We start from the raw sequence: 26,403 nt of genomic DNA, 5'->3' as shown, positions 1-26,403 counted from the left end.
CATGGATTCCATTTTACGAAGATAATCTGTAGTGTCTTGAATTCGGGAAGGAGGATAAACGAGTCTTAATTGAAAACTACGTTCAAACCTATGATTGCGTTGGATAAAAACCGCAATTTTTATACGTGTGCATGTAAAACAAATTTCATTGTAGAAATACAACACAAACAACATTTTCCAAAAGATCAAAAAGTGAAAAAGTATATTTAAACAAAACGCATTTGACTAACAGATCGAACAATATATATATATATAGCGGAAAGTAAAGTGAAAGGATATTGCTAACTTCTAATCTTTCTTCATAACAAGTTCCTGTATGAAGTCAGCCTCATAATACAAAAATAAGTCGGCAAGAAGAGGGGCACAATTGGTTCCCATTGGAATGCCGACAGTCTGTTGAAAAACACGTCCTCCGTACGTAACGAATATGTTGTCAATCAAGAAATCAAGCATCTTGATAATGTAATTTTCAGAGAATTGTTTGTTTGAATCAGAGTGATCCTTTACAAAGTAGGATTTATCCCTCCCTAAGACAAGATACTTGTATCTACGTTGGACATTCTTTTTTTATGAAACAAAGCAATACAAACTCTTTCAATTAGTCTTTTAGTTTGGGACTTATTTTGGTCTGTCCCCTTCCCCCTAAGGGTGACTGGGAAATAGAAATATTGTCTATCAGCCGACAGTAAAACCCTTGCCGACGTGGGGTGTCCTAAGGATGTGCAGGTATGCAACCACATCCGAATAGAATGGCATGTTGAATCCATTGCCACGTGTGAAGAGAGTACTCGTGACGCTGCCGAGTGTAACGATGCAGCAGCTATTTTTTTACGATTAATATAGAATAGCAAAAAAGATATCTTCCCGATCAAATTCATTACTTAATTGAAATGAATTTATATATTTTTGTCATCCATTAACTGTACAATATAACTGCTATGTGAATAGACATATAGTGATACATTAGAGGGATGCACATACCACGTGTAATACGTATATTTAAAGGAACAAATTAATGCTTTGAAAGATGCCAAAAGAATTATCGTCCAACCTTAAGAAAAGAACTAGTACACAAAGTTTTATGGTATTTCCAACTATAAAATTTAAATTGGTAATCACAAATGCATGTAATGAAAAGATATCAAAAGATTTTTTTTCATAAACGTAAAATATGTAAAGTTTACCGTCTAAAATCAAATAACCAAATTATAATAGACAGATAATGACTCATCAGACTTCAGCTAATAATATATTTATTAAAATTGAAATTAAAGCTAAAATTGTAAAAAATATTAAAAATTACATATGACAGATCCTTACAATATTTCGCTTCTTAATAAATTCAACTATTTCATAACACAAGTACTAGATAATTCTATTTTATCTTCCTAATATATTTCGTCTGATTTTCCCTCCAACTGTTTTGTCAGTAATCACACGACGGTCTATATAGCATTTGGCTAAATCTTTATCAATAGGCATCCACTTATTCGTTGGTTTCAGTGAATTACGTAATTTCTGAAAGAAAGAAACAAATGACATTAGCGACTTTTACTTGAATATTTTGAGGAAACAGCATATTTTATTTAAGATTAAAGCAATCACATGTTATTGGGTTACAGTATTCCAAATCGTTAATTTTCAAGAAAGTTTTAACTATAAGAAAAATTAGAATTAAATCACAAAAATACCGAACTCCGTGACAAATTTAAAACGAAAATGTCATAATCAAACGACAAAATCACTAGATCAAACACATCAAATGAATGGATACATATAGTGTCTTATTTCTGATTTCCGAAAATGTTTAATGTATTTATTACCCATTCTGCATGTGCCTATCCCAGGCAAGAGCCTGTAATTCATTGGTTTCCGTTTTTTGTTGTGTAACATATTTGTTTTTCGTTCATTATGTTGAACATAATTTAGGCCGTTACTTTTCTCATTTGAATTGTTTTTCTTTTTCGGGGCCTTTTATAGATGACTATACTGTATTGTATTTGCTCACTGTTAATTGCCGTACGGTGACCTATGATTGTTAATTTTATGTGTCCCTTTGGTCTCTTGTGGCAATCATACACGTCTTCTTATTCTATACTGTAATGTTAAAAATTGATATAATCTATATTTAAACAGCTAAGAAGTTTTGATTACCTCATAAAAACCACATCCCTCAGCCTTCTGAATTTCTAATATTGCTACAATAGGTATTGGAATGATAGGAATAATTGCTGTAATCATTCCAAATATATTAGCTGCAGAAGGATATGAGTAATCTCCATATGTAGGCAACGTATATGTTGTTACTATTATAATAAGTAATATCTGAAATAATAAAATCAAAATAATTTTCATTACAGTTTCGAAAATATAAGTTCTTGGTGATAAATATAATTTTCTATGATATGTTCATAGTGATCTTGTCACATGCAATACATTCTTGCATTAGTAATTTAGATTAAGCGCTAACTCTGGTAATTTTTTAAAGGCAGTTGCTTTTCCTGTAGCAATGTTTCTTCCATGTTCTTATATAAAGTTTCTTTTGAAAGCCAACAGTAACTTGAGTAGTCAAAATAATTATGACGTCTGGCAAGGCTATTTGTTTTCTGGGACGCCTTCCTACGTACCAAGCTATTTTATTTTTTTCTGAGACGCTTTCCTACGTAGAACGTAGGAAGGCGTCCCAAAAAATAAAATAAAATAGCCTTTCCAGACGTCATAATTATTTGGACTAAGTCTGGAGGGCTCAGATAACATGCACTAATTTGTCACTGCATCATATGTATGTGTCTGTCCAAAATCAGGAGCATAATAAATGGTTAGTTGTCTTATGTCACATCTTTTCAAAAACATATTTTTTTGTAGGAATTTGGTGTTGATTGTGAGTAATTTTAACAGTTTCTCTAAAAGTTTAATAAAGTTCTAAAATATGAAACCTGAACACATTCTCTAAATATGCTGATATCTACTTAGTTACACAGATGGAATGGATAAACCGGATAAACCATTAGCACATAGTTGTTATCAAGTAACAGAACTATATGTGACAGAAGTGAGAATTTCTTATTGTCAAAATTTGCTTTCGTAAAAACACCAATTCAATGAATGTTTTCATATTTTGTAAAAATGGTCTCTGATTAGCTTTTTTTTTGCATTCTTTAGATTGTTTGCATCCAATGACTGATAAGAGTTAACAACGAATATCTCTACGTCTCATTTAAAGAATGACTCATGCATTTTTCTTCTAAGAACGTAACATGACAATATATAAGATTATATAAAATTGCTATACTGAATTTAACTTACGAAAAGCACAGTTGGAGTGACAACACACCATAATACCCTAATGATAACAGGAACAGGTCTTCCAATCATTTGTTCTATGTCACGTGAGAAATTGTCAGCGCCTGTGAATACAATTATATAATGACAAACTTGCTGGTACCTGGTTAAAATATTTTATGATTTGAAAGAAAATGTCAAATAATGAATTCCAGAAAATTTCAATTAAGATCTAAAAGAAATTTTGCAAAGGGTTACCATTATAATGTTTATTTGGCCATTTTCATAGTATCGAAATATTGATCCAAATCGTAAAGTAATATTGAAAAGGTTGTTAATATCCCGATATTATATAACTACTGTTAATTCATTTATTTCCGTGGATTGAGGAAACTTGCATGTTCGTAGATATTAAATGTCATGGTTTTGTCATGGTTTATGCTTGCAAGCCTATTGTTAATTTGTCGTTCGTTGAATATTTAATTTCCAGGTTCATCTGTACTACTGAAATCCACGACAATTGGTATCCAATGAACAATAATACATCTATAGTTATATCAATAACTATATATGTTACAGTGAATTTGTATAATCAGGGATTATGTAGAATCCCTGATTTTTCAGGGAATATGAAGAATCACTGAAATCATTAGTAATTATATATAATCCCTGAAAATGACCAGTGATTTTACATAATCACTGAACATTTTAATAATTATTTTACATATTCCCTAGAATAATTTCAGGGATTATCAATAATTTAAGGATCCTTTGTTTGTTACAAAATAAATAATATAGACAAATTATCATTTTTTTCTTTCATATTCCTTGCCAGATGATATAATTTTGCTTTTAAACACAGAGGATGATTATCTTAAAGATTTAACCAACACAGGGTTTCGAGATAAAGTTCAAGACTTCAAAATTAATAATAATCAACATTCCCTTTATAGCGATTACTTTACATGTATTGTTCGTTGCTTAAAAGCCAGCGTCAAATGGATATTCATGTTCTATTTGTAAATCCACAGAGCTTGTTATTTGTGGTAAAGAAGATTATGGAACATCTGTTTTGTGGTTTAGTTTTGTTTTTGTTTTTTGGTCAAACGAAGAAGAAAATTCAAACTGAGAGAACTTGCGCATCTAAATGTCATGATGATAAAACAACCAGAACTAAGGTTTGATAAATAAAACAAAATTTTAGAGGAAGCTGGCATTTGGTGAAATATTTTCATAGCAATTCCTCAGGGAAAAAAGGAAAGGGAAACCCAAAAAACCCAAAAAACATAATCATTGGCAATTGATCACAAAAAGTCTGAAAAAACAATTTATGATTATTGCTTAAAACTTTACACACTTCTTTGTTATATTAATCTAAAGATCTGTATACTTTTTGGTGATGATTCAAAACTTTATTTTGGAGTTATTGAGTTTTTTGTTAAACAGGGGAGTTTTTTTTTTACATGTTTACACCGTATCTCAAAAGTAATTTATGATTATTGCTTAAAACTTTACACACTTCTTTGTTATATTAATCTAAAGATCTGTATACTTTTTGGTGATGATTCAAAACTTTATTTTGGAGTTATTGAGTATTTTGTTAAACAGGGGAGGTTTTTTTTACATGATGCACCGTATCTCAAAAATAATTTATGATTATTGCTTAAAACTTTACACACTTCTTTGTTATATTAATCTAAAGATCTGTATACTTTTTGGTTTTGATTCAAAATATAATTTTAGTGATATTTAGTTTTTTGTAAAAAAAAAAAACAGGGTTGGGGGTTTCACATTTCTCGCCGTGTCTCAAAAACAATATATGGTTATTGCTTAATTAAAACTTTCTCAGAAACTATTTATGATTATTGCATAAAACTTCCACACAAGACGTCGGGCGTGTCATGCGCTCATGGCGCAGCTGTTTATATAAAATGTGGATATTGTGATAGAAACAGATGTGAAGCATATTATTTTAATATATTGTGTTTAACATTTTAATATATTAATTGTGCCTAACATTTTAAAAAAATGGGGTTATCATTTTGATATATTGTGCTTAACATTTTACAATTTATGTTTATAATGATGTTTTAATAGATTTTTTAGAATAAGTTATTTGACTTTTATTTATTTTCTTTATAAATAAAACTATTTCTTCATGTCAGTTATTATGTATAATCCCTGACGTTTTTTCTAGTGATTATACATAATCCCTGAAAATTTTAGTGATTATATATAATCCCTAAACTAGCCAGTGATTCTACATAATCCCTGAAAATTTCAGGGATTCTACATAATCACTGATTATACAAATTCACTGTAACATATATACTAGAATGTATGATACTATGTTATATATATTAGTATGTATGATCGGATTATGTTTCTGTGTGTAAGAGAGAGTTGTTTCCCTTTTGTCAGTCATTGTATTTTTGTTTGTGACGTCATCTTTGTCTGATTAAAATGTAGAAAATGGAAGCAGATGTGTTTTTATCCGTCCGAATATAATCGCCTCCATCCATGCTACCAGAGCTATTCCCCTTGTCTGTAATAACTGTAAATGTCTTACCATATATCCAGCCAAATACTATACACTCTATTAATCCAAACAATGGCACTCCTGCTCCAGCAAACCAATCAAATAATTGGAAGAAGTATATACCACCCTTATGAATAAAAAAAAAAGCATATGATTGTAAAATATTAATCACTTTCTATAATTGTGATTAAAACTTACATAATGTCACAATCGTTATACTAGTAGTTCTCTGAATTCTTTTACAAGAAACTATATTGGCCTTCACATCAGCGAACTTAAAATAATAATATGTGATGTCATAATAAAACATCACAATTATGTGAATGAAAATCATGAAGAAAAAAAATCCCGTTACGTCCGTTTAATGCTTGATTGATTTATAATTTAGCATGAATTTGAACGTTAGATAAGTTCTAATCATTCAACAATGATTAACATACTTACCTGAAAACAAAGAGGTAGACCTAGTAGAAAACCAACAAACACAACCAGTGCTGTAAACTGCATCCGATTTTGTCTGATTTTCCTGTAACTTCCAGTAAAAATTGCAATAACTGGTTCAACTGTACCAAACTGCAAAATTATGTCAAAAGGTCAAAACCATTGTGACAATGTAAACAAATCTTATCTGAATAATTTAATCGTTATATTTCCCTGCGAAACAATCCCTTGTGTGGGATACGGAAAGGGATGAAATTATTCGAGAAAATTTAAAATAAAAACAACCCGACTATATAATTAAAAGGTATTGTTTTGGTTTTAATTTTGTTTATGTCAAAGACTATTTTTCAATATTCAACTTTATTATTTCACTGCAATCTTTTTTTCTTAGACACATACATATTGTATGTTACAATTGACTAGAGTAATTGTGCTGTTTGTGTTTCAGTTTTAAGCACATACATATACCTATTTCAGGGTAAACAAATTACATGTAATGCATTAATGCACATTTTTTTACGTCTAAAAAGGTAAAAGAAAACAAAATACTTCATTTGGATCAACACACACGTCTCTCACAGAAGAATATAAATTGATCCATGTTTCAAGTTTTTGTTATTGTGCCTACCTGAGTGTCCAGTCCTAATGTCAAAACCATTACAAAAAACAACACTGCCCACAGATTTGGAAATGGGAGAGTTGAAACTGCCTCTGGATAAGCAATAAATACTAACCCTGGACCTGCGAATAAAATTGAGTGGGACATTAGAATCAAAAATTAAAAATGAACAGAATATTCAATGCTGATAATTACAAATGCATAAATTTAAATTCTTAAACATGTATCGTGTATACCAAAATGAATTAAAAAGAAAACAAACAGAAAGAAGTTTGGGTAAATTACAGAGTAAAATTATCCGCAAATATTTATCGTGATAGCCTGGGGCACCTTCATAATAAATCTATTTATATTATTTTGCTTGTTCACAAGGAGTGTTCATACTTTTTTATGGACAAAAAGACCTATGATTTAGAACGTCATAATCACGTAATGTGTACGTAAACCTCGAAAATTGCAACTGACCCTATTACAACTTTTGTGAAGTTCGATATCAATCTATATTAACTATAAATATTTAAAATAATTATGATATCGTCTTTTCGTACTGATTAGAACAAACAAAATAATATATTAGATATATTCGATATAGGACATTACAATTACTTTTATATCTTAATTGGTACTATAGACATTTACTTATTTATAAACAATACAGTAACTTTGAGCATCGAAAAGGAAGAGGCAATACGTTATTCTTTGAACTTTCCTGAAAATTGAAAGATTGATCCCAAAATTCTAAATACCCGATTTAACGACTTCATCCACAGGTAGCCCACTAGTATGTGCCATGTATCCTATTATGGAAAATACAACAAATCCTACCATCACACTGGTAAACTCTCCCAATGTAACCAGTAGAATGGAATCCCTGTAAATATACCATAATTGTTCCAAATAGATAAAGTCAGAATACAATATTGGATTGGAGTAATCGAAAAGTTTTTATCGTCTTAGGTCATAGATATTCCAAAATTATAGCTCTAAGATAGTTTCGTGTGCTTTTTATGCGTTATGATAACTGGTAAAACGAATAAATCCGTAAAGAAACTGTTTCATCTTCATTGTTACATTGCTGATATTTTTTAATGTTTTGTAACAATATATCAGGCCATGTTTTTCTACCATGATTCAATCCATTAAATAATTTAATTCTTTGTTAAACAACATGAAAAATAAGTAAAATTATATCAAAGATTATTCCGATGTGTTTGAGTAAACCAGAACTTTCAATTCTTATATCTCATTGATGCCTTTAATGGTAAAAAAAGGGAGCAATACAACAAAGCAAATCTAATGCAAAAATGGTTATTAAAAGACTAAAAGAAAACACAAACGAAAAGGAAAAGTAAGTCAAAACATGTATTGTATGTATAGAAGTCATAAAGATGCTATCAGTTTTAAAATATACAGGGTGAGCAATTAATAAAACAACTGCAAACGTATCACAAGAAGTCGCTGTAATGACCCTTTGAGGCATCTAACAACAATTTGTGATAAATCCGAAATTTTCAAAATGTTTGTGTATGAGGGTTGTTTTATGGAGTATGAACTAGACAGAAGCTTTTCTGGGTGCGTTATTCGTTAAATAAATCAGACAAACATATCTTTATATATGTCATGTATGTGTCATAATCTGATTCAGTGTTGTTGTTGTTCTAATCAGACCTTTTTGTTTTTCAATACTTGATCAGTTTACTAAAATGTGAAAGTTTTTACCTGAGGCAATTATTTTTGAAGTTGTTGTAACTAGCCATGGTGATCAAAGGTCCCCAAGAGACACATGTTGAAAAGAACACTTGTACAGCTGCCTCAGCCCATACCTATAATAAGTTGAACATAATGCTCTTTGCAGTTATTTACTTGACGTGTGTTAAACATTGTCTTTTCTTCACTGTCTAAAGAACAGATATGTTGATTTTTTTTTGTAAGCATGGACGAACGTCTCTCTTTAACACATTTCTTTGTTTTTTGTAAGCATGGACGAACCTCTCTATTTAACACATTTTTTTGTTTGGCTTACAAAGGAATGTTCAAAATCATTATAATAAAATAAAATAGACAGTTCATATATTTATTTGAATTTCATGAAATGACACAAATTGCATTTGTAATTGTTCATTAATAAATTTAAGATAATGGTCAAAATTGAAATATTTAAGCATAAAATCTGTGCATAGACATTTATGTCTATATACAAATTCACATGCATCTGTGTCATTTTCAGAAGAAGCGTGGACTGTTTATACCAATGAAACACTGTGTCGATGTCTCCTTATGTTTATAGTATAAACATCACAAAGTAGTTATCTCACGTATATCTCTGCTTCTTTGACAGGGTTTGGTTTTGATAATACTTAATCAGCTGTTCAACGTTTATATTATGATTTGAACTTTCTGATTGTTTTGTCCTCGAACTGGAGAGACATATTTTGTCGAGTGCCGTCATTCAATTGGATAAACTTAACATTGATTTTTCTAACTTTTGGAACAGAAATAGTTTACTTAAAAGTCTGGTCGCCTTTATGGAGAGTTGTTGAGTTTGGTCCCTGAAGTTGACATTCTTGGATCACATAAAATTTTGTTTATTGATATATCATGAAAAACGATCGCATCGCGAAAGTGAAAATTAAAAAAAAAAATACACGTACATATTTGATTGGATCGGTGAAAAGACCGTTTTAAACAAACTTACCTGAAAATTAAGTACTTGAGAAAAGTTTGGTGTAATGTAATAGAGGATACCCTCCGTTGCTCCAGGTAATGTTACACCCTTTATAAGCAAAACCAGCAGTAGTATATAGGGTAATGTAGCAGTCACATACACAGCCTGCAACATAATAATCTTCTGAGTGAAATTTTTGCAACACTTTTAGCAACGCTAGTGTATTAAAAGAATTAATGTTTGAATTCGGAATGACGATATTGAATAAAATACAATTACTATCAGATATATGCAATCTACATAAGAAGGAATAAGAAAAACGACTCCGACAAAACCAAACACACACGTTAAGAAGAAGACATATGTATATTGATGTATTACTGTTTGGAAAAGTATGACTTATTCTAAATAATAACTTTAGCCGTATTAGGCACAACTTTTTGGGAACTTTTGGTCCTCAATGCTCTTCAACTTTGCATTGTTTTGGCTTTCGAACTTTGTTTTATCTGAGCGTCACTGGTTAAGCCCCAGTCCCACTAGATCACGATCGCACCACGCTCACTGCGATCTCAAATTTATTCAGATCGTGGTGATGTCGCGGTATGAGCGGCATGAAAATGTTAATTTTCGTTGTTCTCAAGATGATACTACGTCCGCATTACGCTTCTTGTAATTATTGTAGTCCTGTGTTGTCATTTTGATGTTATATTTCACATGGCCATAAAAGTGCGAGGTTTGGCATGCCACAAAACCAGGTTCAATCCACCATTTTTTCCTTTAAAAATGCCCTGTACCAAGTCAGGAATATGGCCATTGTTATATCATAGTTCGTTTCTGTGTGTATTACATTATAACGTTGTGTCGTTTGTTTTCTCTTATTGTTGAGTGTAAATTCACATTGCGAATTCATGTACTTGGTTTTGATGTTATATATATATATATGTTATATTTGTTATTCTCGTGGGATTTTGTCTATGTGTGTTACATTTTAGTGTTATGTCGTTGTTCAACTCTTATATTTAATGCGTTTCCCTCGGTTTTAGTTTGTTACCCCGATTTTGTTTTTTGTCCCTGGATTTATGAGTTTTGAACAGCGGTATACTACTGTTGCCTTTCTTTATCTAAAACGATCCCGCTACGATTATACCACGTTCTCACCACGCTTTTTCTTTTTTAGATAATCATGATCTTACTACGCTCATCACGTTCTCACTACGACCATACCACGAGTTATTTGATTGCAACACGATCTTACCACGCTTCTACTGCGATTATAGCACGTTCTTATCCCGATTTTACTACGGTCATTCCGCAATCTTACTACGTTCTCAGCAATAATGTCAACATCGTGTTCCATACCAACACTGTTCCATTCCTTCTTTTTCTGATGAATGCGTAGATTTCTCGAAAACAGTCATGCCACCAAAATCTACCAGAATACAAGGGCGTGGTGGTAGGGTAGATGTAGAGGCAGAGGGAGCTCTGATAGTAACAAATCCTGATCCAGCAGACCAATCCAACAAGATTTACAACCTATTGCTGGTCAATCACGCTCAAATGACGAATTTTTTTTTATCTTTTTATCAGGGATGACACAGATGTGTCAAGCATAGTTGAGCCGTTAGAGAAATAGGATAATAAGTCCAAATTACATTCAGACAAACAAAATCTGAAGAGCTTTTATATACTTTATGTGAAAATGACAATGAACATGATGGTCGTATTATGAACGTAGTCTGGTCGTAAGAAGAGCGCGATGACGACGGCATGGGCGTGCTAAAATCGTACTATGGTCTTGAACAACGTAGTGTAAACGCGATATTAGTCGTAGTGGAAGCGTAGTTGTGTCGCGGTGAGAACGATATGGTCGTAGTGAGGTCGTAATAACTTCGCCGTGAAATCGTAGCGCAGTTTCTCAGAATAGAATCACGTTTTCGCTACGCTCCCGCTACGATGGTACAGCGATGTTTGCGATCTTATCACGACCTAACTGCGCTCTCACGACGCTTCTACTACGACCTGATTTCGCCACGACCGCACTGCCATTGTCTTGAACATGTTCAAAGTTGGACACGCTCATCACGATCTTGAAGACCTCACCACGCCCGTGATACTACCTTACTGCCATCTACACGATCGCACTTCGATCGTCAAAATTTGCATTTTTTCACAGATCGTAGTGCGATCGTGGCCTAGTGGGACTGCGGTATTAGTCTTGTGTAGACAAAACGCGCGTCTGGCGTATTATATTAAATTTTAAACCTGGTACATTTTTGTCGTTATTATTCGTGTGTTTCTCTGTCCTATATGTTCTCCGTTTTTTTTTTGTATTGTAGTCCTGCCATGTTATGTTGTCATTTTAATGTTATATTTAACATTGCAATAAAAGCTGGAGGTTTGGCTAGCCACAAAACCATATTGAACCCACTATTATTTTCTTAAAAGGTCCTGTACCAAGTCAGGGAAATGACCATTAATATATTATATTATAGTTCGTTTCTGTGTGTGTTACATTTTAGTGTTGTGTTTCTGTTTTGTCGTAATTCTCCTCTATAATATTTGATGGGTTTCCCTCAGTTTTAGTTTGTAACCCGAATTAGATTTTTTCTCAATCGATTTATGAATTTTGTATACTACTGTTTCCTTTATTTAACTATTGATGGCAGAAAAATGAAATCCACTTGAAACCTTGAGAGAATGTATCTCTGCCATTTTGGCTTTGTTTATTGAAATAGTTATTTGATTTTGACGTTGGTTTTTTTTGTTCACACATAGTTGTCAATATAATTGAATTCGATGCCACTGTCATACAAGTGAGAGGTTTTGATAGCTATACAACCAGGTTCAATCAACAATTTTCTGCACAAGGGAATGCCTGTATAAAGTCAAGAAAATGAACGTTGTTTTCCATTCTTTTGATGTGTTATTCCAGGAATAGATTACCTTAATCGTATTTGGCAAAACTTTTTTGAATTTTGGATTCTCAACGCTCTTCAACTTTGTATATGTTTGGCTTTATAACTATTTAGATCTGAGCGTCACTAATGAGTCTAATGACGATGAAACGCGCGTCTGGCGTATTAAATTATAATCCTGGTACCTTTGATAACTATTTGACCTTTGATTTTGCCTTTTGATTACGGGTATTTCGTTCTGAATTTTCCTTGGCGTTCGGAATATGTGCTACCTAATTACGTTTAAACTAGAATTTTAGCGAAGATGGCTTACATTATCAGAAAATAATACTTTTCTGTACACTTTGAAGCAAAATAAATTGAAGGGTAATGAGATTAACAAAGCACACTAACGTACACTACACATATAGTTGTAGATTATATTGAAAATATCTATGGCATGTGACACAAGGCTAATTTTCATGAATTACTGAGATATTTTTGTTCAAACATTAACAACTTGCATTGTATTACATATATAGAGACTTCTATTACTTCAGCAAAAAATATTTCTCAACACAATGTTATTTTATTCTCTTCACATATTCCCATTTTATAATATCGTTGCAATTCTTAAGAATATGTTTGTATACCTTTCCAACAGATTTTACTCCCTTCATTAAACAACAATAAACAATAATCCATGCTCCAATCAAACAAAAGAGAATTTTGACGTTCAAACTTCCGATGTCTTCGATTCCTGATGATATGTTTAAGACATTGTATCTACAATAGCAAACTATATAAAATATACATATCAGATCAAAAGAAGCTAAAAATGTTTGGTAACTTCGGGTTATGTGTGAATTCAAATGAAATACTTTTATTGTCGTTTTGTCTCTTCTTCGTAGTTTCGATATCTTGGATCTAATAGGGAAAGTTATTCATACCTATAAGTCATGGAGCATTACTTCATTAAAACATTTATTGGTTAATAATAAAATACAAATATATTTTAAACATTTTTATGACACAACGTCATAAAACCTCTTCAACAAATTTACTAATTACAACGTCTCAGTCTTGGAAAGTACTTAAAAATGGACAAAAGGTTTAGATACTCAAGACATTTCAACTCAATTTATATTATTGCCAAGTTTAAACGAGTAGAAACCATGTCAGCGTTATTGAAAACTCGGTTACAAAAAGTAAAATCACAAAAATACTGAACTTAGAGGGAAATCAATTCGGAAAATCCACAATCACATGGCAAAATCAAATAACAAAAAACAAAACGTATCAAAAACGAATGGACAAGAACTGTCATATTCCTGACTTGGTACAGGCATTTTCAAATGTAGAAAATGGTGGATTAAACCTTTATCAAAATAAAGATGATTATTGTATTATCTTGCCTAATATCTATTTAATAATTATTTCTACTGGTTAACCGGTAGTCCATGAGGTAGTAATCATGAAAGTAGACAATACTTCGCATCAATATACGGATCTCTACATGCAAATCTCTGGGATGTTTTTGTACGGGGTTTGGCTTCATGAGTGAACATTTTTTTCGGTTCTTCAACGTTACAAGTTTGAATAAACTGTCAAATATATGTTTTAATCATTTGAGTATCAATATAGAGACAATTGTCGAATTACGAATTTAGTGCAGTTAAAGTATAGGTTATTGGGTTTTCTACAAATTGATATCGTAAGTTGTCAGCCGCAAGCACAATGTGGACCTTTTTGTTGAGTGAGTGCAGCGATCTAGCAGAAGCTCTACATTGTGTCGAGCGGGCCGGCTTACACTTTACGATGTGTATAGGAAGAAAAACCCGATTATCTGTTTATTGTTTTATTACTGGGTCTTTCCCCCCCTCACTAATCACTAAGACAGTTCTACGCTTGAAGTCAGCAAGCTTGATAACGTCTCCTCACACATTGTGCCGACGCTGATAACTTCTCCTCAGACATCGTGAAGTCGCTGATAATGCCTGCTCTCGTCTCAAAGCCGTGATACGAGAAAAACAGAGCGACTGAGCAGGGTGATACAGGCGTAGAAAAGAACGAAAGTTGGTATTATTGTGTCAACTTTCATCAGTAGTTTTATTGACAATGTATAATTTTTATAAATTTGTCCATTTTACAAAACATTTTCGTTAATTTACAAAACTTGAACTAATATAAATAAAAAAATAACGAAAATAAACTAGGAAAAATTTTGTAGTCAATAATGCTGGTAACTAGATTTCACTTACTGCCAGAATTCTTCCTCACTGCTCATTGTTGTATTCAAATTCAAAAACTGATGTACTTCATCTTTAGTTTGTAATTCCGTGGATGTATTCACTAAGTATTGTGTAAAATTGTTCTGACCATTCAATATGTAAGTGCTTAGCGATCTTAATGTTGTTACATTGTTCTGAAGACTATCTGCATCTGAAAGACAATTCTCTGTATTCCACCAATTATAGCAGCTTGACCATGGTAAAGGGGATAGAAATGAATTCCCAATAAAGTATATTGACCACGTGACTACCATGATGTAATAAACACAACACATTCCATTGACCAAAACCATTCCAAATCCAACCCCTGTAAATAAATATAAACAAAGAATCTGAAATATTACACATTGAAACAAACACATACACATTCTGTTTTTCAATGAATATAAAAAATCCGGAAAATTGTTTTTCATGTGTAATATACAACAGCATTCTTTTGTGTATTCATACAATTATTTGTACATCTCTCCATCAATTCAATTAACTTCATAAATTCATCACACAGTGGTAATGAAATCTGTGTCAGTTCGTTTATACAGTTTACACTGTTCATTGACTGGCCATTTCTTATCACAAAATAAAGATACGGGGATGATAACTATTCATTGATGACATTATAGTTGTTTCTTGTCAGCATATGGATTTTGTACACTTATTTCATATATCTACATGTATTTCTGAAGTTGTATTTTTTTCCTCGAATTAAATAATTATAACTGTAAAAGCATCTTTATCTGAATTGAATTGTGCGATGTTTTTCATTTGTCGTCTAGGTAATGAAGAAAACATATATATCGCAACATGCCCTCTAAAGCATTTGAGGTTTTTTCCCCCAGTGTATCAGTTCCTTGCTACAACTCCATTATATTGCATGTATAGATATAACATTCGTGAACTTATAAGCACAATATAAACACACGTTTATCCTTTTAACATTTTAATATACCTTTAAACAGTGGACATGCCTCCCAACAGTGAATGGTACTTCTGCCAGTAAACTGTCCCAGAGAAAGTTCCAGGAAAAATATTGGAAATGCCACAAATATGATACATACAACAAACGGTATCAAAAAAGCTCCTACAAAAGAGTCAGAAAATGAATATAAAACTTAGGTTATTTAGAGTGATTGGAGCAATGTCAGTTTCATCGATCCAAACAAATGATTATTTCCCATTATGATAACAATTTTTGAAATGTGTGTGTAATATTATATTTTTTGAAGTAAAGAATTTTTTAAAATTACTTGATGATAGTAAAATATAGTTTTACCGATAGCTATTTGCAAATGAATATTATGAAAGTTAAGATTCAACCGGCTTTGAAAATCAAAACAGATTAGATTTTGTATATAATTTGTCTTAAAGCGTCAAACGTTTTATACGGTTGGCTTCCTAGATATTTGATAAATATAGGTCGATATCATATATTATGAGTGTAAATCTAGGTCTGGCGCAAACCTCCAAAAATGGATGGAGGCATAAACATTGGTTCTAAAGTTAATGTAAAGAATCTATTTTGAAGCAAACTTGACGAGAAAAAAACTAAGTCTAGAGTAAACATGATGAGGGTAAAACTATGTCTGGAGCAAACCGGATGTTAAATCTGGTTTGGAGCAAACTTGATGAGAGTAAATCTAGGTCAGGAGGAAACCTAATTAGAGTTAATCATGAAACACACATGTCATTTCTACTGAAATGGTCAAGATTTGGATATGAACAATAGGTTCGGAAGGTTAAAGCATTTGAAAATCTTAGACGTATGCAAATAGCATTTGAAAACAATATAAGAAATATCAACAAAGACAAATAGAGCCACGAAGAGTACGATTTTTTAAGTTTTTTTTTAAGAATAGATATGTTCGTCAAGGTAATTCAATTTAGTATTCATTTGTGTTTGATTAATTTTTTTCAAGTGTGTAAAAAAAAAATAATCGCGTAGACTTGAATTTTGTTGATACAAAGAAGACAGGCGCATGATTTATCGAATTCTCTCATACTATTCCACGAAAATAGTTAAAAACTTTCCTAAAAGTTGATACTTATCTATTATCTAGAAAAAGAAGAAAATAAAAAAAAAATAAAACTTTAACAATTTGTTAAATTGTAACATAAATCTCTATACCGTTGTTAGATTTTTAACAGATCGGACAAGATGTTTTAGTAGTTTAAAAAACAAATATGAAGCATAGCAACGTGTTATTTGTTCAATGGGTATATGTACAGCTTGGATATAGACATTTATTATTTAACGGGAATAAAACTTAACTAAAGTGCAATGATATTTGTAATAATTTTCCCTGCCTGATAAACGCAAAGAAATATATTTAATTTATGGTGCGTTTTAAAAGAAACATTTTTGTGTTTGATTGTGATATGTTTAAGGATAGTTCAACTGTAAACGCCGTGCACGAATTTTGTGAGGCAATCTTTTGAAACGCGCTTAATGATATAATCATTATCAGTGTTAGAGTCTGGTATGAGAACATTAGAATTAAAGTATTTCATTATCTACCTACACATGGCAGTGTTATTTTAGCATTTGTAATCAAAGTTCATTTGGTTGTACAAAGGTTCAAGGTTAATAATAAAATATGTTTCTATTAACAAACGGGGATATACATAGACTTTTGAATAGTATATATTCATAAGTAAAGAAGTAGTGGTAAATCATATGTTTTGGTGAACTTTATCCTCGATGAAAATTCAAAGCACTAATGAATTGAACTATCCATATAATAGTTCACTGTCCTAAATTTTGCGCGTTTGTCGTTACTGCTTCAAAAAAAAAATTTCATTCACGTATAACTATATATATTTTTATGTTTTACCTAGGGAATAGTTTTCTATTATAGCAAAATATAACAAATCAGGAGAAAAAGTCGGATTTATCTCCCTAAAACACCGAGTATCGCTCACTTTGTCTTCTAATATTCATGGTCCTATTTCAAGGCAACTATATTTATTTTCTACAATTGCAAATTCAAGGGAATGTTTTTCGACTCTTTTTCGTATGCATCGGATGCGATGTTCTATGATTTGGTGGTATTATACATACAAAAACCCAAATACGCTAGCATAGGAACACAATGAAAGTATATAGACAAAGCATATAGACAAAGCACATAACCAAATGTGGAGCAGGATCTGCTTACCCTTCCGGAGCACCTGAGATCACCCCTAGTTTTTTGGTGGGGTTCGTGTTGTTTATTCTTTAGTTTTCTATGTTGTGTCGTGTGTGCTGTTGTTTGTTTGTCTTTTTCATTTTTAGCCATGTCGTTATCAGTTTGTTTTAGATTTATGAGTTTGACTGTCCCTTTGGTATCTTTCGTCCCTCTTTTACCAAAGCGTCTCCTGCTACAGAGGCATCACACGACATGAGAATTCACAATCAGTTGAAATATCTTAATCCTGAATAGGACACAACGGTAAAATATATTTCATATGGTGCATTTTAAAGACTTTTTTGTTTACCGGAAATGATAAATCATATCTATTCCTTCACTGGTTTCATTAATCTGAGAGAAACAATTTGTATATTGGTTAACTAAAACGGTAGTATATGTTTCCTCCATAGCCGACAATACTGACATTTTATTTCGTTAATATTCTGTTTTATGAATTCAAAAGAATGATTTTGAATGACCACCTTCGAACGGAGTTTAATCAAGTATCGTCATTTTTTATCATACAGTTTCAAGATAACACTTGTACATGTATTAAAAGCTTCTGTTCTCATATTGTTCCATTTCAGAAATGGTCTATCTCATGGAACATTATTACGCTCGACATATTTTTTTTTCAGAATGCATATACATTGTGTATATCATTATGTATACATATAATTGTACATATAACAAAATCTACATCATATACTAGTACAACTATCATCTGTTTATTTGTAATTAATTGCTGTGGTCATTTGCGTGAAACCCTATAATAAATATAAACAACATGTAAACATAAAACTTATAAATCATATTTTGTTTTGCTATATTTGGATTCATGCAATTTCCCCCAAGCTCGGATAGGACATTTTGAATACATTTACGCATTTATTAGAAAATTGGAAAAATTCTATTTTTGACGTTTAAGACATACTAGCCTGTCCGTTAACCTTTCCTCAGCTTATTACCATATTGGTTTTAACTGATAATATTGTTCATATTTTGTCTATTGAAAATCATACACTAATTTGAAAAGAAAATAATGTTTATCTTCATCAAACATACCCACCCTTCATGAATTTGACTACTTTTGCAATATGTATGGATAAATATTTATAAGAATAAAAGCAGATAAAGGGTTTAGCCAAAAAGTTAAACATAATTAAAAGATTTTACATGTCAGCAAAGTCTTCATCGATATAACAGGCCTACAAACAATATGTCAAACCATCAATTGTCCAGTGTCAAGAAATAAAGTGTGTTAATTAAAGAGAAAAGTAAACTGATCTAAATTAAATTCAGATCATGGTGAGGTCGCGGTATGAGCGGCATGAAAATGTAAATTTTCGTTGCTTTCACGATGCTACTACGTCCCCATTACGGTTCTGCAACGATCACGCTACGATTATACCACGTTATTCTACGACCTCACTACGATAATCACGATCTTTCCACGCTCATCACGTTCTCGATACGACCATACCACGATTTATCCGATTACAACACGATCTTACGACGCTTCTACTGAAATTATAGCACGCTCTTACCACGACCATGCCACGTTCATATACACTGTGATCTTACTACGCTCCCAGTAATATATCGTCAACATCGTGTTCCATATAAATATTGTATCAATCCTTCTATTTCTTATTGACGCGTTGAGTTTTCGGAAACAACGTAGTCATGCCACCAAAATCTACTAGAACTCGTGGGCATAGAGGTAGGGTAGAGGCAGAGGCAGAGGCAGATCTGACAGTAACGAATCCTGATCCAGTAGAGATGTCGGATCAACCAATCCAACAACAACTTATTGCTGGTCAATTAAGCTCAAATGCTGATGTTTTAGTGAACGATAGCAGGGATGACACAGATGTGTCAAACATGGTTGAGCCGTTGGAAAAAAAGGACAAGAGGTCCAAATTACATACATACAAACAAAACCTGGAGAGCTTTTATGTATTTCATGTGAAAATGATAATGTGCATGATGGTCGTAGTTTGACCGTAGTCAGGTCGTAAGAAGAGCGTGACGAGGACGGCATGGGCGTGCTAGAATCGTACTATGATCTTGAACAGCGTGTCGTAAACGTGGTATAGTCGTAGTGGAAGCGTAGATAGGTCGCGGTGAGAACGTGATGGGCGTAGTGAGGTCGTAGTAACGTCGCTGTGAGATCGTAGCGAAGTCTCTCCGAATAGAATCACGCTTTCGCTACGTTCTCGCTTCGATGGTACAGCCACCTTTGCGATCTTATCACGACCCAGCTGCGCTCTCACTACGCTACTCCTACTACCTGATGTCGCCACGATCGCACCACGATTGTTTTGAACATGTTCAAAGTTGACAACGCTCATCACGATCTTGAAGACCTCACAACGACCGTACTACGACCTTAGTGAGATCTGCACGATCGCACTTCGATTGTCATTTTTTTTCACAGATTGTAGTGCGATCGTTGCCTAGTGGGACTGCGGTATAAATTAGTGATACAACGGAAAAAATAAATCACAAACTAAATACTAGCGACATTTTATACCGTATCAAAGAATGCTCATCGTTATTGAAAGCAATCTCAAAGTATTTAACAAGGAACGAAGTTATGCCGTCCTTTAACTTATAGGTATTGCAGTAAAATTGCATACAGTTATCGACTTCAATAACGGTCAAAACAGTCGTACTTTAAATAAATCAAATTTAAACGTTACTAACTGTCCTTTCCTAGATTTAGATATTTCAGTTTTAAACGGGAAATTCCACACTAAAATTTACGACAAAAAGGGACGATTTTTCGTTCCCTATTGTTAATTTTACATTTTTAGATGGTGAAAAGTGAAATCACAAAAATACTGAACTTAGAGGAAAATCAATTCGGAAAGTCAATAATCACATGGCAAAATCAAATAACAAAACGCATCAAAAACGAATGGACAAGAACTGTCATATTCCTGACTTGGTACAGGCATTTTTAAATGTAGAAAATGTTGGATTAAACCTTGTTTTATAGCGCTAACACTCTCACTTTGATGATGTTACTTTGGCACAATCTTACTGTGTTTTTATTTCACAGTTCGTTCGCTATGCCCGTGTCTGTTGTGACGTTTTTTTTAATTTATTTTAAAGATTGTAATCTATGTATTACTGGTAAATAATTAAACCAGGGATATCATTACCATGAATTACTTCAAAGCTGTACTATTTTTTTCCATAGATATAAAGATTTGGTTTTGAAGTTTGGTTGTACCTGTAGAAAACTTATTTCAAACGGGATAGCACATCCTCATTTTTATGGAAATGTTGTCAACCGTGCCCGGAAATTTAGAAATGATCCTTGTAAACTTATCGCTCCTTTACATTAATTTATTCTAAAAGGTAATCAATTCAACAGTATACTAAGATCATTGAATATTGTTTTAATTAGTATACATATTGATTTTGCTATCAGTAAATTAAAAGTAAACTAAATATAACTAGTATGTTACTAGTATATAAACATTCATGGATCTACAATCTGTCGATACCTGTTTTCTTGGCATTGCACAAGGTCATGTTTTATCTCTGACTGTTTATGGCGTCTCTATACTAAATCCATTGGATGTTGGATGTGTACGGATTGATAATTTAGTCTTAGATGCATGATTTTTTTATTAGTTGTTAGTGGCTTTGAACTAGCTGCCATTCAACTGCGAGTATTCTCCGATCTGTTCCTAGTGTCTTTTGTTCTTGGGAAGTACCAGACCACGTCCACTTGTATTTTTGTCCATCTGATGAGTTAAGCCTTTTTGAACTGATTTTTATAGTTCGTTCTAATGTTATACTGTTATACCACTGTCCCAGGACGGATACAAAGTGTAAATCTGAGAGTATGCACAGCTACTGCGAGCTAGTTCAATGACAACAACAACTAATAAAAATATTTTCCCCGGCCAAGTGCATTTCAAGGATTTTGATTTGTTAACTCACGTCGTTACAAAACCCATAGCCCTGGGTTGTTGCTAACACATATACCCGGACGTTTCTATCAATTACACCAAGGAACTTCATGCGCGTTTTCCTTAGTTCCATGGTTGTTCCTTTTGAAATAACGAATTCTGTAGATTAACCATGATGTCTGTAATAAAATATTTATTTATCTTATTATGTTGATCATTTGCACTCATTTTTAGTGAAGGCATCACTTGGCTGCCACATTGTCAGTAGTCTCTGATCCTGACAATTCTATTCAACTTTGTACTTGTTTGGCTTTATAACGATTTTGATCTGAGCGTCACTGATGATTCTTATGTAGACGAAACGCGCGTCTGGCGTATACAATTATAATACTGGTACCTTTGATAACTATTATCTCAAAGATTTATGACTACGGATTAGCAGAATAATTCTGTTGAATTTTGTCATTGAGGAAAACGTTATGTGCACTAAAGTTATATATTTCCAATTATTTTGGTCTCTCTAAGATAGCTGACTCATTGCTTATCATTCCACATCTCCTTATTTTGTATTGTGCATTAGCATTCATAATTTGATCTTAACATGAGATAGTCATATACTAGACGACTTATAAACAATTATAATTAATTCAGTCAGGAATATGACAGGTATTTTCCGTTCGTTTGATCTGTTTGAGCTTTGGACTTTGTCATTTGATAAAAGATTTTCCAGGTTGAATGTTTTACTTGGAGTCCAGATATTTTTGTGATTTTTCTTTTCTATCTATATAGTATACATAATTACCTGTTGGTGACCCTCTGCTGTTGTTTTTTATTTGGTCGGGTTGTTGTCTCTTTGACACATTCCCCATTTCCATTCTCAATTTTATATAATATTCAATTGTAATGTAACAAAGAATATGAAACTTCCTAAGTGCGACAATTAAAAAAGGAACTAATTTAAGAAAATAATACTTGTAAGGTAACTTATCAAATAAAGAAATATTTTTCTATATGACAACATGTCCCGTTCGAAAATACTACATTTTGATGATCAGTGGTCTCGTCTGAAAATACCCCATTTCGATATTCAGTGGACTGTCGATTTTGAATAAGACCTCTATTTGGATAATTATTTCCAAAAGTTCTCTTCACAATGCACATTTGTTCTTCGGTGATATGGCCTAGATTAGTTTTTATTGTAAACTACCTCTTAATCAAACTTGATAGGAGACGGACAGATAAACTTACACGCCGGAAAACATAATGCGCTCTACTATCGCTAAAGGTCAAATATACATTCACTTTTCAATTGCTTGAATAATGCTCAAACTAAAGACATGCGAATAATTGCAAAAAGGTTACATAATTATAACTTGGTTAATTACCCCCATGTGTGTAATAGCATATTATATAAGCTATTGAATGAAGAAGGGCATCTATTTTTGAAACTCATTAAAATCGGATATGACATTGTTTTATTATAATTAATGTGTAAGAAAAGTCAATTGTTGCAATAATGTATGAAGTGACACTTCGGTTAGCTTAAGTATCATAATAAAGTGTATCGAAAGTCCATCCAGATTTCACTGAAAGTCATATAATCTATTTTTGGTTTATGGCGATAAAAATACTAATCCAAAAAGATTAATTATAATGGTGCCTTTTCAAATGATAAAATATATGTTTTAATTTATTTGATTTAATTGATAACCGGATTTCAGCATTCTAAATGCATTCACATAAAACAAATATCTCAGGATCAATAATCTTAAGTACTTAGTTTCTATAACTTTATACGTGATTTTTACATTTATAGGTACAAGTGAGAACACAGATCAGTGTGGATAGTAATTGTTTTATAAGTGTCAGTTTGTTTCACGGTGTTTTCTCCACTATTAATGCCCCACCAAATGTGTTTGGACTATTTTTATATTTTCTTCATAGAGCCCTAAATGAGACTGTACTTCACATTGACAGCATACCCATTGACATTCGCTTTATTTCTATGTAAAAAACTTGTATTTTGACATATCTAATGGTCTAAGAATTTACGTTTAACTTGACAGGGTATATGCCTCCAATTTGCCTGTACGTCATGGTATTTATAATTGCAAAATGCTAAAATTAGAAACAGTTCTAGTATCATGGAAAGACCAAGTTCCTTACCGCTTATTCATATAGACTTTTAAAATACCAGACTGTTTAAAAATTTATAAATGCTAAACGCAACCTTATTAATCACCGACTAATGATTAATGAAACGGTTGACCGTTTTAATGATCACTAATGACATGTCTTTTATATGTACCACATGTCCACTATGTCGGTGTATTTTTCCGGAATCTGTAATATTTTTATATTCAATTTTAACTACTGAATGCGATTTAGAATTGAAAGACGGATGCTGCATACATTGGAAGAAATCCTTAGCATGTATCGAAGCGCTGTTATCGTTTCGCTTGCAGTTTATTTTAATTCCAATGTGTTTTTTGTCTATTCAGTTTTTTCTGTATAGCACCATTCGTTAAATATTTGAAAGTCGGCAAATTACTCTTATATGTAATGCGTTTTTAAACATGACCATAAAGCCTTGCTTTAATAAAACGGTAGATTAATTGAGATAAATGAAATTGTGATGCCCCTAACTTAAAATCAAAAGTGTATTAAGGCAAGGGAAGCAACTCTTATAATGTAACGGTGAAAGCAATATTAGAACATATGTATATTATACTGATCTAAAGACTGCATTATTTTATAAAGTAAAATAACAAACATACCGAACTTTAAGGAAAATTTAAAACGAAAATTCCCTTACCAAATGGCTAAATCAAAAGTTCAATCACATCAAACGGATGGAAAACAACAGTCATATTCCGGAACTGCTACAAATAAAGGCAACAGAAAGTCATAAATCGATTGAAAGAAAACAAATCCGGGTTTCAAACTTAAACCGAAGGAAACACATAGATCTACTATAAGAGGAAAACATCGAAACAACAGAAACACTGAAGTGCAAAATTAAACGACAATGCAACACACACAGAAACGAACTATAAGATTTTCCATACTCGGTGCAGACATTTTCTTGTGCAGAAAATGGTGGATTAAATAAGTAATAGTGCTAAAACTCTCACTTGTACCACAGTTGCATTAAATCCCATTATATTGGCAACAAAGTGTGAACAAAACAATCAGATATCATAGCCGAAAATGTAAAAAATTGGGGTATAGCAGTCAACATTGTGTTAAAATCTTAATCACTATAAAACAAACAACTATGTCAACAAAGACAATCAACATGGTATAAAAGCACAAGCATACAAACGAAGTACGAATGCATGAACATATATATAACAGAATTTTGCTTGAAGAAAATCAGATTAACCCTGTTGTGTTTTTTGCCTACGTTTTAAAACCATTTACAATGTTTGTAGGATATTGAAATTTATTTGTAGATTATGGATATTTATATTTGATAATTATATTAAATGCGGATCGTAGTTGGGGTACCTTCTTGGCAAATAACAGTAACAATTCATGACTTAAGACTTTTACGGTAAGTGTGTGGTACATGAGGATAAAATGTACACTTTCTTTAGACCATGAAAAATCTACTGATTTTGACGAACCACGATAAAAAAAATACGGTAACGATAATATTTTGAGACCACTAACGAATCATGATAAGAATGTTTTGACGAATCGCGTTAAACTTTAACTATTTTGACGCTAACGTTAGCCGAAAATTATCGTTTGACGACTGACGGTATAGGGTGTCCCTACCTTCTTTAACACGTCGTTCAAATATAAATCACTTAAATATGAAAGAATGTCATCCTATTTATTGCAAGATTACTTAAACTCTGTCATAAGTAGTGATTTTGTCATTAGTTCAACGAATGACGTTTAAATAAAACAAAAATCCATGACCAAAAAGCGTGGTTGAATGACAATGAGTACTAACATTTCTTCTTTTCTAATATTGAAATTTTAGCGACACACACTTTGAATGATTATAATATAAATACTCACCCCCGCCATTTTTCATGCATAAATAAGGAAATCTCCATAGGTTTCCTAACCCAACAATATAGCCTAACAACGATAAAAATCCCTCAATTTTCTTCCCCCATACTTCTTTTTCCAAATCCTCAGTAGTCTCACATGTATCTGAATCAACGTTGATTATTTCTTTTTCCGATGAATTAGACATGTTCAAATTCAGAAATGCAACTTCAAGTCTTTCCGAATAAGGTGAGTCCTTTACCTTTAAAGTTGCGATACGTATTTGAAATCTTGTATTTCTATATTTGATTCTATATCCATATGTATGTCAACGAAACGACTGCTAAATTGGTCACTAGCTTTTTCATGATACAGGTAAACCTATATTGTCCTTGAACGCGTATTATACATATTAATATAGTTTTGTCCTTATTCACTTAAATTAATGAACTTTCTACGATGGACTATATGTACTAATAATCTTATTTATAGTTCAGGAATACAATGAATGCATTTTGTGTTTTAATATGTGATGCTTTTCTCCCTTTTCATTTTTCTTTTTCATAAAAGATGT

The 26,403-nt window shown here is 32.3% G+C and overlaps 1 protein-coding gene across 1 annotated transcript; it reads right to left on the bottom strand.

The window, feature by feature from the left end:
- Positions 1-1,240: 1,240 nt before the first annotated feature.
- On the bottom strand, positions 1,241-26,403 carry LOC139490548 (sodium- and chloride-dependent glycine transporter 1-like). The gene is made up of 13 exons (XM_071277368.1): positions 25,857-26,403; positions 15,678-15,809; positions 14,702-15,038; positions 13,094-13,226; positions 9,577-9,711; positions 8,601-8,704; positions 7,628-7,752; positions 6,891-7,003; positions 6,266-6,394; positions 5,852-5,948; positions 3,307-3,407; positions 2,155-2,325; positions 1,241-1,518 (listed from the first exon to the last, which is right to left on the bottom strand). Exons 1-13 carry the CDS (start codon positions 26,035-26,037, stop codon positions 1,381-1,383), a joined length of 1,896 nt encoding a protein of 631 aa, XP_071133469.1. The 5' UTR covers positions 26,038-26,403; the 3' UTR covers positions 1,241-1,380.

The sequence above is a fragment of the Mytilus edulis genome, chromosome 10 (assembly GCF_963676685.1).
Source record: "Mytilus edulis chromosome 10, xbMytEdul2.2, whole genome shotgun sequence".
Taxonomy (NCBI): domain Eukaryota; kingdom Metazoa; phylum Mollusca; class Bivalvia; order Mytilida; family Mytilidae; genus Mytilus; species Mytilus edulis.
The sequence above is the reverse complement of the archived record's forward strand: the minus strand, read 5'-3'. Positions and strand labels throughout refer to the sequence as shown.

Coding starts and splice junctions, on each gene's coding strand:
- LOC139490548 (XM_071277368.1), bottom strand. CDS start 26,037: ATGTCTAATTCATCGGAAAAAGAAATAATCAACGTTGATTCAGATACA. Junction 3,408..5,851: donor AGTATTTGGCTGGATATATG/GTAAGACATTTA, acceptor TTGTATTCACAG/GCGCTGACAATTTCTCACGT. Junction 2,326..3,306: donor TCACTCCAACTGTGCTTTTC/GTAAGTTAAATT, acceptor TTATTATTTCAG/ATATTACTTATTATAATAGT.